General features: G+C 36.3%; 1 protein-coding gene across 1 annotated transcript in view; it reads left to right on the plus strand.

The window, feature by feature from the left end:
- Positions 1 to 12,942, plus strand: part of AGMO (alkylglycerol monooxygenase) — a 353,562-nt gene that overhangs the window by 127,931 nt on the left and 212,689 nt on the right. Inside the window, exon 5 of the mRNA XM_060108676.1 lies at positions 2,680 to 2,775. Within this exon, the coding sequence (XP_059964659.1) occupies positions 2,680 to 2,775 (96 nt within the window). The remainder of the gene's footprint in view (positions 1 to 2,679; positions 2,776 to 12,942) is intronic.

Raw genomic sequence — 12,942 nt, forward strand, 5'->3', positions numbered from 1 at the left:
ACTGTTTTAATTACTGTAGTTTTGTAATATAGTCTGAAGTCAGGCAGCATGGTTCCTCCAGCTCCGTTCTTCTTTCTCAAGCTTGTTTTGGCTATTTGGGGTCTTCTGTGCTTCCATACAAATTAAAAAGCTTTTTGTTCCAGTTTTGTGAAAAATACCATTTGTAATTTGATAAAGATTGCATTGAATCTGTATATTGCCTTGGGCAATATGGTCATATTAGAATACTGATTCTTCCAATTCAACAACATGGTTCATCAAATACGTTTTTAGGAAATCTTATGGGAAATTCCTTAAGAAAGTGTTCTATGGGCTAACAGGCTTGTGGTTTGTACTAGCATGTCTCTGAGAAGTTCTAAGGTAAAGAAAGTTCACTTGCCTTACTCAACTCTTCACAGTTTATCTGATGATAGAACACCCTTTTCCATAATAGCTGTTGTTATCTCCAAGGACTATTTCTTCACACTTTGAGGAATTATAATGAACTATAAATAGTCATCTTGTATGAACTCTTTTTCCAGATAGAACTATTTATTAAGCATCAAGATACGTTTGTTCAGGGCCTCCCTGGTGGCGCAGTGGTTGAGAGTCCGCCTGCCGATGCAGGGGATACGGGTTCGTGCCCCGGTCTGGGAGGATCCCATATGCCGCGGAGCGGCTGGGCCCGTGAGCCATGGCCGCTGGGCCTGCGCGTCCGGAGCCTGTGCTCCGCAACGGGAGAGGCCACAACAGTGAGAGGCCCGCATACCGCAAAAAGAAAAAAAAAAAAAAATACGTTTGTTCTATATTTTTATTTACATCTCAAAGTTTCCAAAATATTCCTTAACTTAAAATACTTAAATCATTGGTCATGGGCCTCCCTGGTGGCGCAAGTGGTTGAGAGTCCGCCTGCCGATGCAGGGGATACGGGTTCGTGCCCCGGTCTGGGAGGATCCCATATGCCGCGGAGCGGCTGGGCCCGTGAGCCATGGCCGCTGAGCCTGCGCGTCCGGAGCCTGCGCGTCCAGAGCCTGTGCTCCGCAACGGGGGAGGCCACAACAGTGAGAGGCCCGCATACCGCAAAAAAAAAAAAAAAAAAAAATCATTGGTCATGTATGTGTTTCAAAAATTTTTTCACCTATTATAAGAGAACTATATTAATATATTCTCAAATCAAATCACAATATTAGAGATTTTTTGGAACTAAAGAGATGGCTAGATTTCAGATGGTCTTCTCCTTCACCAGTCACTTGAGGAAACTGGAGCCTAGAGAAGTTTAAGAAATTTGTAAATATTACAGAGCCATTCAATAGTGGAATGAAGGCTTAAAAGGGAATGTCTTGAGTAAGAGCCCAGTGTTCTTTTGTTGTTCACTAATCTAATCCATTGCTTAATAATGAATTTATAAATAATGAAACTGATCCTGTTATGATGACAGCTGAGATTTTTCATGACTTAAAGTTCAAAACAAAAACTATAAGAGTTTACAGAAATGTCTGATTTCAAATATATCCTCATTACTAAACATTGTTGAAATCATATTTGACCTAATTGAGAACAAAAGCTTTAAAATAATTCAGAAATAAAATTGTAGTATTCTGAAAGCATGTTTTTAAAATATCTCATCTTTTGGAAATATTAACTTTATAAAATCCAAAATGTAAAGTCAAAGTCTGATTCTTTTTCTTCCTATTTTGTTGTTTGGTTTTTCATTTAATAAAAAGTTTTCTTTTTTTTTTTTTTTTCTTTTTGCGGTATGTGGGTCTCTCACTGTTGTGGCCTCTCCCGTTGCGGAGCACAGGCTCCGGACGCGCAGGCCCAGCGGCCATGGCTCACGGGCCCAGCCGCTCCGCGGCATATGGGATCCTCCCAGACCGGGACACGAACCCGTATCCCCTGCATCGGCAGGCGGACTCTCAACCACTGCGCCACCAGGGAGGCCCATAAAAAGTTTTCTTACAACATGAAACCACTCTTGAGGATAAAAGTCATGGGAGAACACAGCAGATTGTGCTTACTCGTTGATTCTAACCAGTGGTTTACGAATAAGTTTTCCCAAGGCAGAGGCATTTCCATCTGTTAGGAAATAGGGATCTTCAAAACTTGTTTCCACAATGGCACAATATCATAGCTCCTTCTTTACTAACTTTGAAAAAAAACAGGAGATATTATCAACCACAAAATAATAAAGTAAAATTTAAGAGGGAAAATGTATTCTTTCCCCTTCTCATATGAAGTTACTGTCTTTTACTATAATTTCATTTCGTTACTCAGAATGCCATAATAATACAGTGTTTAGGAGCTGTCAAGGTATAAGGGCACATGCTCCTACATTTCTTTTACTTAAAGAAAGTGAGTATTTTTGTATATATTAAAAAACCTCTTTACTTCCAGGAAATACACCCAACCTTTTCAAGATTAAGGAAATAACATACATTGTATGCTATGTTAACAAGACAATATTAAATGTGAAATAGAAGTCCAGTGGACTTAGCTCCAACATGTCTATAACTTTATCATCATGTGGAAAAATTAATGTTGCAAAGTCAAACATGGCAATAAAATGTACAGAATAAGATATATTTGCTAAACATAAGGCATATTTGCTGAAGGATAGACTCAAAATATTGAATCATTAGTAATAGTATATGTTATGTTGAGAAATCCTATGTGTACATTTACAATGTTTTAATCTTTCAGATATTCTACACTCCACTGGCCCTCTTCATACCACCTTCAGTCTATGCTGTTCATCTTCAGTTCAATCTCCTCTACCAGTTTTGGATCCACACAAAGGTAATTTTTTTTCTTAAGTTTTATACCTAAATAGCCTAAAGCAATGTCCTAGAAATCCACTAGCAGCTGATTTATTGTGTAAGAAAAACCTTTGTCTGCCTTCTTTAAGGAGAAACATGTGTTCATTTTTATTCCTTTTTACTGAATATATATTGCAACGTTTATAAGAAGCAATGAGGCCAGTTGGTCTCAATTAAATAAAATAATTTTTGAACTGTTAAGTACCAAAGTGTTTTAATACTGTACTCAATACAATATCTTCCTGTATTACAGTTTATTAAACATAAAGATGTTGAAATTCATTTCAATTTAGAGATATAAATTTATATATATGTATATATTTGTGAATATTTTGTTTATATATTTAATATATACTAGTTATAATTTATATGTAAAATAGAATTTCTTGTTATATAATGAACAATATTTAATTATATAAGGCATATAATGTTTATACATTTTTATTTATATATACATATATATATCAATCGGTGGAAACTGTTTGAAAACTCCTTGAAAAACACTTAATGCTTAAAGAAATTATCTAAATATTTTTTGATTGGAAATCTTTCTCTAGTTTTAGAGTTTAGGTTTTATTTAAAGAGTGTTCAATAAGTTTTTTTCTTCCAGAAAAGTGAACAAATATAATTTCTTGGGTCTTCTGTGGTATTTCAAATTGTCAGACTTGGATGTTTGCAGATAGATCATTAAGCAACTGATTGTTTTATGAACTATCATACTGATCTGGTTGTTAAATACCAAAAATCACAGACCCTGAAAAATTCTTACTTATGCACATTAGAACCCTTTCAAGCATTTGGTATTTATCAGAAGCCTTTTGAAGTTCTAGAGGAAGCATGCTGACAGGTGTTGCAACTGGTTGAACACTACCACAAATCACAGCTGCATTAGATGCCAAAGCTTGATACAACAAAGTGCATTATTTCATTAATCTGCAGTATTTCATGCTACTGATTTACTTGGAATAAAGAGACTGTTACCATGACTTCGGACGTATGTGGCATTATTTGAAGATCTGTCATGAAATAGTATTGCATTTTATGGTAGCTGACATACATCAAACAGTCAGTACTGCAACCATCTGAAAGAGTTGTTGAGGCCAATTCTGACTCTAGAGGTCAAAGACAAATTTGTTTAAATCAGTGGAGGGAAGCTTTCTGATGATTTACATGGAGGGGTTAAAGGAGAAATACGTTTTTATAGCAGCTCTGCTCCAGGTCATGCCATGTGTTGGGTCTGGAATTAGTCTGGATACAGAATAATGGTGCCTAAGTAACTTTTGCCTTTTCCTGTGGCCCTCCAAGAAGTCCATGAGCCAGGGCTTGTGTTCTATCCTAAGAAGTAAATGGGGAGTAGAGGAAAGCCAGTGGTCAGACATTTCTTTTAAGCTCAGAAGCTCCATGTGGCTTCATTCTAATTTGAAAACAATGCATTAGAGCCTCTCACTTAGACTTTTGCAAGTACTGTACGCATAGTTACTACAGTTCAGCGGCACAGAAGTAAGAGCATACCTTCTGAAATTAAGGTTTGATTCTTGGAATTTTAAATTATACATTAGCTGTGAGTACATTTCTAAAATTTTTACAGCTGTGTACTTAATTGCATTAATTATTATAGACAGCATACTACCATTTGTTTACTAATAACAGAACCACTCAGGAAGTAGAGCCAAGAGATTTGTAGCAGTGGCTGCTTCTGGAGAGAGGAGCAAGTGATATAAAGAACTGGAGTGAGGAGAAGACTTAACCTTTTTAAAAGAAAAAAAAAATATTATCATGCTTTTGCCCTACTTTTTAGAGATTAATACATATTAGATTAAGAAATAACAAATAAAAACTGAAAACAGTGGCCTTCAGCCTAGAAAAATACCCACTTTGTGACTGTAAAATATGTTAGCCCCTTTAGGCCACTTTGGCACTGTTTATTTTCAGGCATCATACTTGGGTCTCCATTCACAGAAACAATATATGAGCCATAGATGTGGCAGTATTGACCAAAGAACCCTGTACATACCTGGATGGAGGTTTGATTTCTTACAGTTATTTCACTTCTACTGACATCCATAAAATCACTTTTCACTGAGGGGAATCTGGCCTAAAGGAAGTATGATTTTCTAAAAGTGAAGAAAAGTTTATTCACTTCAATCAGATAAGGATAAGAGGAAGAAAAAAAAAACTAACAACATGTTTTTGAAAGATTGTAAATGAGAGATAAAGTAGGTCATATAACGAACTAAAGAGTTTATAAAGAAATTTTCTGCTTAGTTTTGAGTTACTTCAATGAAGAAACAATAGCATCTATCTCTTCCTCTTTTTGAAAGTTACAAAACATTCTGCTTAAAACTGTACCCTGTTGCTTAATTTTTATGACAATGTTTTTGTTTATTGTTCATCATCTAAAGTGTCTGCAGTCCATAGTCAATTATATACTTTTCTTATGAGTTTGCTAAATGTAATTAGAAAAATATTTATTTAATACATGTTTTAAACTTAGTAACTATGGAATATTGGAATTATTTTTTAAGATATTAGATGATATTTGGGTGTCAGCTGATTTAGATAATACAGTAACGGTAGTAACTTTATCTGTTACCTTTGATTTAACTTAAATTTGCTATCATATTGTTCATATACATATCAGATGATGCTTGAGCAAATAAATATAAAAATAATTACTTGGTATTGAAGATTTGAACCATATGATTCGATGATTTTTATAGTGTTAAACTGAAGCTTCTACATGGAACATTATTTTCAGTTACAAACATGAGTGATCTCTTTATGTACTAATATGGATGGATCTCCAAATAAATCAAGTTACATAACAGGGTATAGTGTATACTAATATTTATATGTCAAAAAAGAAAACAACTCTATGTTTTGTATGTTCACATATGCCTAAAATGACTCTAGAAATACATGTAGGTAGCCAACTGTTTTTCCCAGGGGAGGGATATTTGGGATGGCTGGGAGATAGGATTACAATGAATTGTTAACATTAATTTTACCCAGTCTAATGTGGGTTAAGAGCTATCTTTTGGTGGTAATACTTCCCTAATAACTAACGATGTTGAACAGTATTACATGTATTTATTGGACACTGATACATTTGCTTTAATGAACTGTCTGCTCAAACTCTTATTTTTTATTAAGTTGTTTGCCTAATTGATTTGTTGAAATTCTTTATAGATTCTAGATATAAATCAATGTCAAATATATGTATTTTAGGGCCTCCCTGGTGGCGCAAGTGGTTGAGAGTCCGCCTGCCGATGCAGGGGATACGGGTTCGTGCCCCGGTCTGGGAGGATCCCATATGCCGCGGAGCGGCTGGGCCCGTGAGCCATGGCCGCTGAGCCTGCGCGTCCGGAGCCTGTGCTCCGCAACGGGGGAGGCCACAACAGTGAGAGGCCCGCATACCGCAAAAAAAAAAAAAAAAAAAAAAAAATATATATATATGTATTTTAAATGTTCCCTCAGCTTGTAGCATGCCTTTTTATTTTCTTCCTGATGACTTTTCATGAAAAGAAATATTGAATTTTGAAGATTAATTTATCATTTAAAAATTTTATGGTTAGTTTCACTGTATTTTCTCTAAGAAATATTTGACTATCACAAACTTTCAAATAAATTATCTTAGGATTTCTTTTGGAATGTTTTGAACTTTAATTTTCTCTTTGGGTCTGTAATATTGGAACAAATTTCTGTGAATGGCATTTGGTAGGGGTCAAAATTTATTATCTCTATACACATCCTCTTACTCCAGCACTATTTGTTGTGGAGACTTTCTTTTATCCGTTGAGCTATTTGGGTTCTTTGTTGAAAAGAAATTGACCATATATGTGGTTGAATCTAATTTTAGACTTCTCTTTGATTTATTTGTCTCCTCTTATACAAATCCCTCACTTTATAGATTACTATATCTTTATAGGAAGAACTGTTTGTACAAGTTGTAAACTAATTTAAAATTCTCTAGGATGTCTCCCATGTACGATTTTATGGCCTTTTATTTCTTTCTTTCCTGTATTTATCTTATTTATTTATTTTTCTTGCTTTATTGGTTAGAGTTCACAGACAGTGTATTTTAAATCAAATTTTGGAAAAAAATTCTGACCATTATTTCCTTAAAGATTATATCTATACCTTTCTCTCTTTCCTCTCTTGGAACTCTAAATACATGTTTATTAGACTACTTGATGTTGACTCACAGATCAATAATGCTCCATAATTTTTTAAATTTCACTTTTTTTTCTTATTTAGATTGGATAATTTTGATTAATTTGTCTTCAGGTTCATTTACCCTTTTACTTGCTCTTACCAATCTGCTTTTAAGCCCACTAGGTGGATTTCTCACATCAGATATTATACTTTAAGTTTTAGAATTTTTATTTCTCTGCTGAAATTGTCACCTATTATGATTATCTTTTCCTTTAAGTCTTAATTATAATAATTATGCTTAAATTCTGGTTTGCTAATTCCAACATCTGAGTCATGTGCAAGTCGTTTGTACTTCAATTAGCTTTTTTTTCCTCAATATGGATCCCTTTTTTGTCTTCTTTGTATGTTTAGTAAATTATTACTAGCCAATCTTTATGGAAAACTTGTTTGAGAGACTCTAGATTCTTTTATGTTTCTCTGACCATTTATTTATTTTTTATTGTAGGAGGTAGCAAAATAATTAGCTAACTGTCTTGTGTTTTTGGAGGCTTTGATGTGCACTTTGACAGGACATCTGTCTTTTAGTACTGTGTTTAGTCCTAGGGCATATACCTTATCTTTGGTGGTCTTTAATATTAGGACAAGGCCTGTCTTTTGTTGTTTTTGTTTTATTTTTTAGGGTTCTTTTCTTTAATTAATTAATTTATTTGTTTTCATTTTTGGCTGTGTTGGGTCTTCATTGCTGTTCACGGGCTTTCTCTAGTTGGTGGCGAGCAGGGGCTATTATTCATTGCGGTGTGTGGGCTTCTCATTGTCGTGGCTTCTCGTGTTGTGGATCGTGGGCTCTAGGCACGGGGGCTTCAGTAGTTGTGGCACATGGGCTCAGTAGTTGTGGCTCACGGACGCTAGAGTGCAGGCTCAGTAGTTGTGGCACACGGGCTTAGTTGCTCCACCACATGTGGGATCTTCCTGGGCCAGGGATCAAACCAGTGTCCCCCAAAGTAAGAGAGTGGCATGGACATATATACACTACCAAATGTAAAATAGATAGCTAGTGGGAAGTAGCCGCATAGCACAGGGAGATCAGCTAGGTGGTTTGTGACCACCTAGAGGGGTGGGATAGTGAGGGTGGGAGGAAGGGAGACACAAGATGGAAGAGATATGGGAACATATGTATATGTATAACTGATTCACTTTGTTATAAAGCAGAAACTAACACACCATTGTAAAGCAATTATACTCCAATAAAGATGTTAAAAAAAAAAAAAAAGTGTCCCCTTCACTGGCAGGCGGATTCTTAACCACTGTGCCACAAGGGAAGCCCTTTTTTTTAATTATCACCCTTTATTTTTCTTTTTTTTTTTTTAACATCTTTATTGGAGTATAATTGCTTTACCTGTTGTGTTAGTTTCTGCTGTATAACAAAGTGAATCAGCAATACGTATACATATATCCCCATATCCCCTCCCTCTTGCATCTCCCTCCCACCCTCCCTATCCCACCCCTCTAGGTGGTCACAAAGCACCGAGCTGATCTCCTTGTGCTATGCAGCTGCTTCCCACTAGCTATCTATTTTACATTTGGTAGTGTATATATATCAGTGCTACTTTCCAAATTCGTCCCAGCTTACCCTTCACCATTCCCGTGTCCTTAAGTCCATTCCTACGTCTGCATCTTTATTCCTGTCCTGCCGCTAGGTTCATCAGAACCATTTTTTTTTAGATTCCATATATATGTGTTGGCATATAGTATTTGTTTTTCTCTTTCTGACTTACTTTACCCTGTATGACAGACTCTAGGTCCATCCACCTCACTACAAATAGTTCAATTTCATTTCTTTTTATGGCTGAGTAATATTCCATTGTATGTATGTGCCACATCTTTATCCATTCATCTGTTGATGGACACTTAGGTTGCTTCCATGTCCTGGCTATTGTAAATAGTGCTGCAGTGAACATTGTGGAACATGTCTCTTTTTGAATTATGGTTTTCTCAGGGTATATGCCGAGTAGTGGGATTGCTGGGTCATATGGTAGTTCTATTTTTAGTTTTTTAAGGAACCTCCATATTGTTCTCAATAGTGGCTGTATCAATTTACATTCCCTCCAACAGTGCAAGAGGATTCGCTTTTCTCGAGACCCTCTCCAGCATTTATTGTTTGTAGATTTTTTGATGATGGCCAATCTGATCAGTGTGAGGTCATACCTCACTGTAGTTTTGATTTGCATTCTGTAATGATTAGTGATGTTGATCATCCTTTTATGTGTTTGTTGGCAATCTGTATATCTTCTTTTGAGAAATGTCTATTTATATCTTCTGCCCATTTATGGATTGGGTTGTTTGTTTTTTTTGATATTCAGCTACATGAGCTGCTTGTATATTTTGGAGATTAACCCTTTTTATGTTGCTTTGTTTACAAATATTTTCTCCCATTCTGAGGGTTGTCTTTTCGTCTTGTTTATGGTTTCCTTGACTGTGCAAAAGCTTTTAAGTTTCATTAGGTCCCATTTGTTTATTTTTGTTTTTATTTCCATTTCTCTAGGAGGTGGGTCTAAAAGGGTCTTACCATGATTTATGTCATAGAGTGTTCTGCCTATTTTTTCCTCTAAGAGTTTTATAGTGTCTGGCCTTGAATTTTGTTGAAAGCTTTTTCTGCATCTACTGATATTATCATATGGTTTTTATCCTTCAGTTTGTGAATATGGTGTATCACTTTGATTGACTTGCGTATATTGAAGAATCCTTGCATTCGTGTGATAAACCCCACAAGATCATGGTATATGATCCTTTAAATATTTTGTTGGATTCTGTTTTCTAGTATTTTGTTTTCTAGTATTCTAGTATTTGAGGATTTCTGCATCAATGTTCATCAGTGATATTGGCCTGTAGTTTTCTTTTTTTGTAACATCTTTGTTTGGTTTTGGTATCAGGGTGATGGTGGCCTCGTAGAATGAGTTTGGGCATTTTACTCCCTCTGCTATATTTTGGAAGAGTTTGAGAAGGATAGGTGTTAGCTCTTCTCTAAATGTTTGATAGAATTCGCCTTTGAAGCCATCTGGTCCTGGGCTTTTGTTTGTTGGAAGATTTTTCATCACAGTCTCAATTTCCGCCCTTGTGACTGGTCTGTTTATATTTTCTCTTTCTTCCTGGTTCAGTCTCGGAAGGTTGTGCTTTTCTAAGAATTTGTCCATTTCTTCCAGGTTGTCCATTTTGTTGGCACATAGTTGCTGGTAGTAATCTCTCATGATCCTTTGTATTTCTGCAGTGTCAGTTGTTACTTCTTTTTCATTTCTAATTCTGTTGATTTGAGTCTTCTTCCTTTTTTTCTTGATGAGTCTATCTAATGGTTTATCAATTTTTTTATCTTCTCAAAGAACCAGATTTTAGTTTTATTGATCGTTGCTATTGTTTCCTTCATTTCTGTTTCATGTATTTCTGATCTGATCTTTATGATTTCTTTCCTTCTGCTAACATTGTGGGTTTTTTGTTCATCTTTCTCTAACTGCTTTAGGTGTAAGGTTAGGTTGTTCATCTGAGATTTTTCTTGTTTCTTGAGACAGGATTGTAATAAACTTCCCTCTTAGAACTGCTTTTGCTGCATCCTATAGGTTTTGGGTCGTCATGTTTTCACTGTTATTTGTTTCTAGGTATTTCTGATTTCCTCTTTGATTTCTTCAGTGATCTCTTGGTTATTTAGTAGCGTGTTGTTTAGCCTCCATGTGTTTATATTTTTTATTTTTTTTCCTGTAATTGATATCTTGTCTCAAAGGTTGTGGTCAGAAAAGATACTTTATAAGATTTCAATTTTCTTAAATTTACCAGGGCCTGATTTGTGACCCAAGGTATGATTTAGCCTGGAGAATGTTCCATGTGCATTTGAGAAGAAAGTGTATTCTGTTGTTTTTGGATGGAATGTCCTATAAATATCAATTAAGTGCATCTCGTTTAATGTGTCATGTAAAGCTTGTGTTTCCTCATTTATTTTCATTTTGAATGATCTGTCCATTGGTGAATGTGGGTATTAAAGTCCCCTACTATTTTTCTGTTACTGTCGATTTCCCCTTTTATGGCTGTTAGTATTTGCCTTATGTATTGAGGTGCTCCTATGTTGGGTGCATAAATATTTACAATTGTTATATCTTATTCTTGGATTGATCCCTTGATCATTATGTAGTGTCCTTCTTTGTCTCTTATAATAGCCTTTATTTTAAAGTCTATTTTGTCTGATATGAGAATTGCTACTCCAGCTTTCTTTTGATTTCCATTTGCATGGAATATCATTTTCCATCCCCTCACTTTCAGTCTGTATGTGTCCCTAGATCTGAAGTGGGTCTCTTGTAGACAGCATATATATGGGTCTTGTATTTGTATCCATTCAGCCAGTCTATGTCTTTTGGTTGGAGCATTTAATCCACTTGCATTTAAGGTAATTATCAATATGTATGTTCCTATTACCATTTTCTTAATTGTTTTCAGTTTGTTTTTGTAGGTCTTTTCCTTCCCTTGTGTTTCCTGCCTAGAGAAGTTCCTTTAGTATTTGTTGTAAAGCTGGTTTGCTGGTGCTGAATTCTCTTAATCTTTGCTTGTCTGTAAAAGTTTTAATTTCTCCATAGAATCTGAATGAGATCCTTGCTGGATAGAGTAATCTTGGTTGTAGGTTTTACCCTTTCATCAGTTAAATATGTCCTACCACTCCCTTCTGGCTTGCAGAATTGCTGCTGAAAGTTCAGCTGTTAACTTTGTGGGGATTGCCTTGTATGTTTTTTGTTGCTTTTCCCTTGCTCCTTTAGTATTTTTTCTTTGTATTTAATTTTTTTTGAAGTTTGATTAATATGTGTCTTGGCATGTTTCTCCTTGGGTTTATCCTGTATGGGACTCTCTGTGCTTCCTGGACTTGACTGACTATTTCCTTTCCCGTGTTAGGGAAGTTTTCAACTATAATCTCTTCAAATATTTTCTCAGACCCTTTCTTTTTCTCTTCTTCTTCCGGGACCTGTATAATTTGAATGTTGGTGTATTTAATGTTGTTCCAGTGGTGTCTGAGACTGTCCTCAATTCTTTTCATTCTTTTTTTCTTTATTCTGCTCTGCGTTAGTTATTTCCACTATTTTATCTTCCAGGTCACTTATCTGTTCTTCTGCCTCATTTATTCTGCTATTGATTCCTTCTAGAGAATTTTTAATTTCATTTATTGTGTTGTTCATCATTGTCTGTTTGCTCTTTAGTTCTTCTATTTCCTTGTTAAACATTTCTTGTATTTTCTCCATTCTATTTCCAAGATTTGGGATCATCTTTACTACCATTACTATGAATTCTTTTTCAGGTAGACTGCCTATTTCCTCTTCATTTGTTTGATCTGGTGGGTTTTTACCTTGCTCCTTCATCTGCTGCATATTTCTCTGTCTTCTCATTTTGTTTAGCTTACTGTGTTTGGGGTCTCCTTTTTGCAGGCTGCAGGTTCATAGTTCCGTTGTTTTGGTGTCTGCCCCCAGTGGGTGAGTTTGGTTCAGTGGCTTGTGTAGGCTTCCCGGTGGAGGGTACTTGTGCCTGTGTTCTGGTGGGTGGGGCTGGATCTTGTCTTTCTGGTGTACAAGGCCACGTCCAGTGGTGTGTTTTGGGGTGTTTGTGAACTTAGTATGATTTTAGGCAGCTAATAGACGGGGTTGTTTTCCTGTCTTGCTAGTTGATTGGCATGGGGCGTCCAGCACTGAAGCTTGCTGGCTGTTGGGTGGAGCTGGGTCTTAGTGTTGAGACAGAAATCTCTGGGAGAGCTCTCACCTATTGATATTATGTGGGGCTGGGAGGTCTCTGGTGGTCCAGTGTCCTGAACTTGGCTCTCCCACCTCAGAGGCTCAGGCCTGACACGAGGCCAGAGCATCAGGGCCCTGTCAGCCACAGGGCTGCTAGTGTTGGAGGATCTCCTGCAGAGGGGGGGTGTGGTTGTGGCTCACCACGGGGACAAGGACGCTGACAGCAGAAATTCTGGGAAGTA

The sequence above is a fragment of the Mesoplodon densirostris genome, chromosome 9 (assembly GCF_025265405.1).
Source record: "Mesoplodon densirostris isolate mMesDen1 chromosome 9, mMesDen1 primary haplotype, whole genome shotgun sequence".
Lineage (NCBI taxonomy): Eukaryota > Metazoa > Chordata > Mammalia > Artiodactyla > Ziphiidae > Mesoplodon > Mesoplodon densirostris.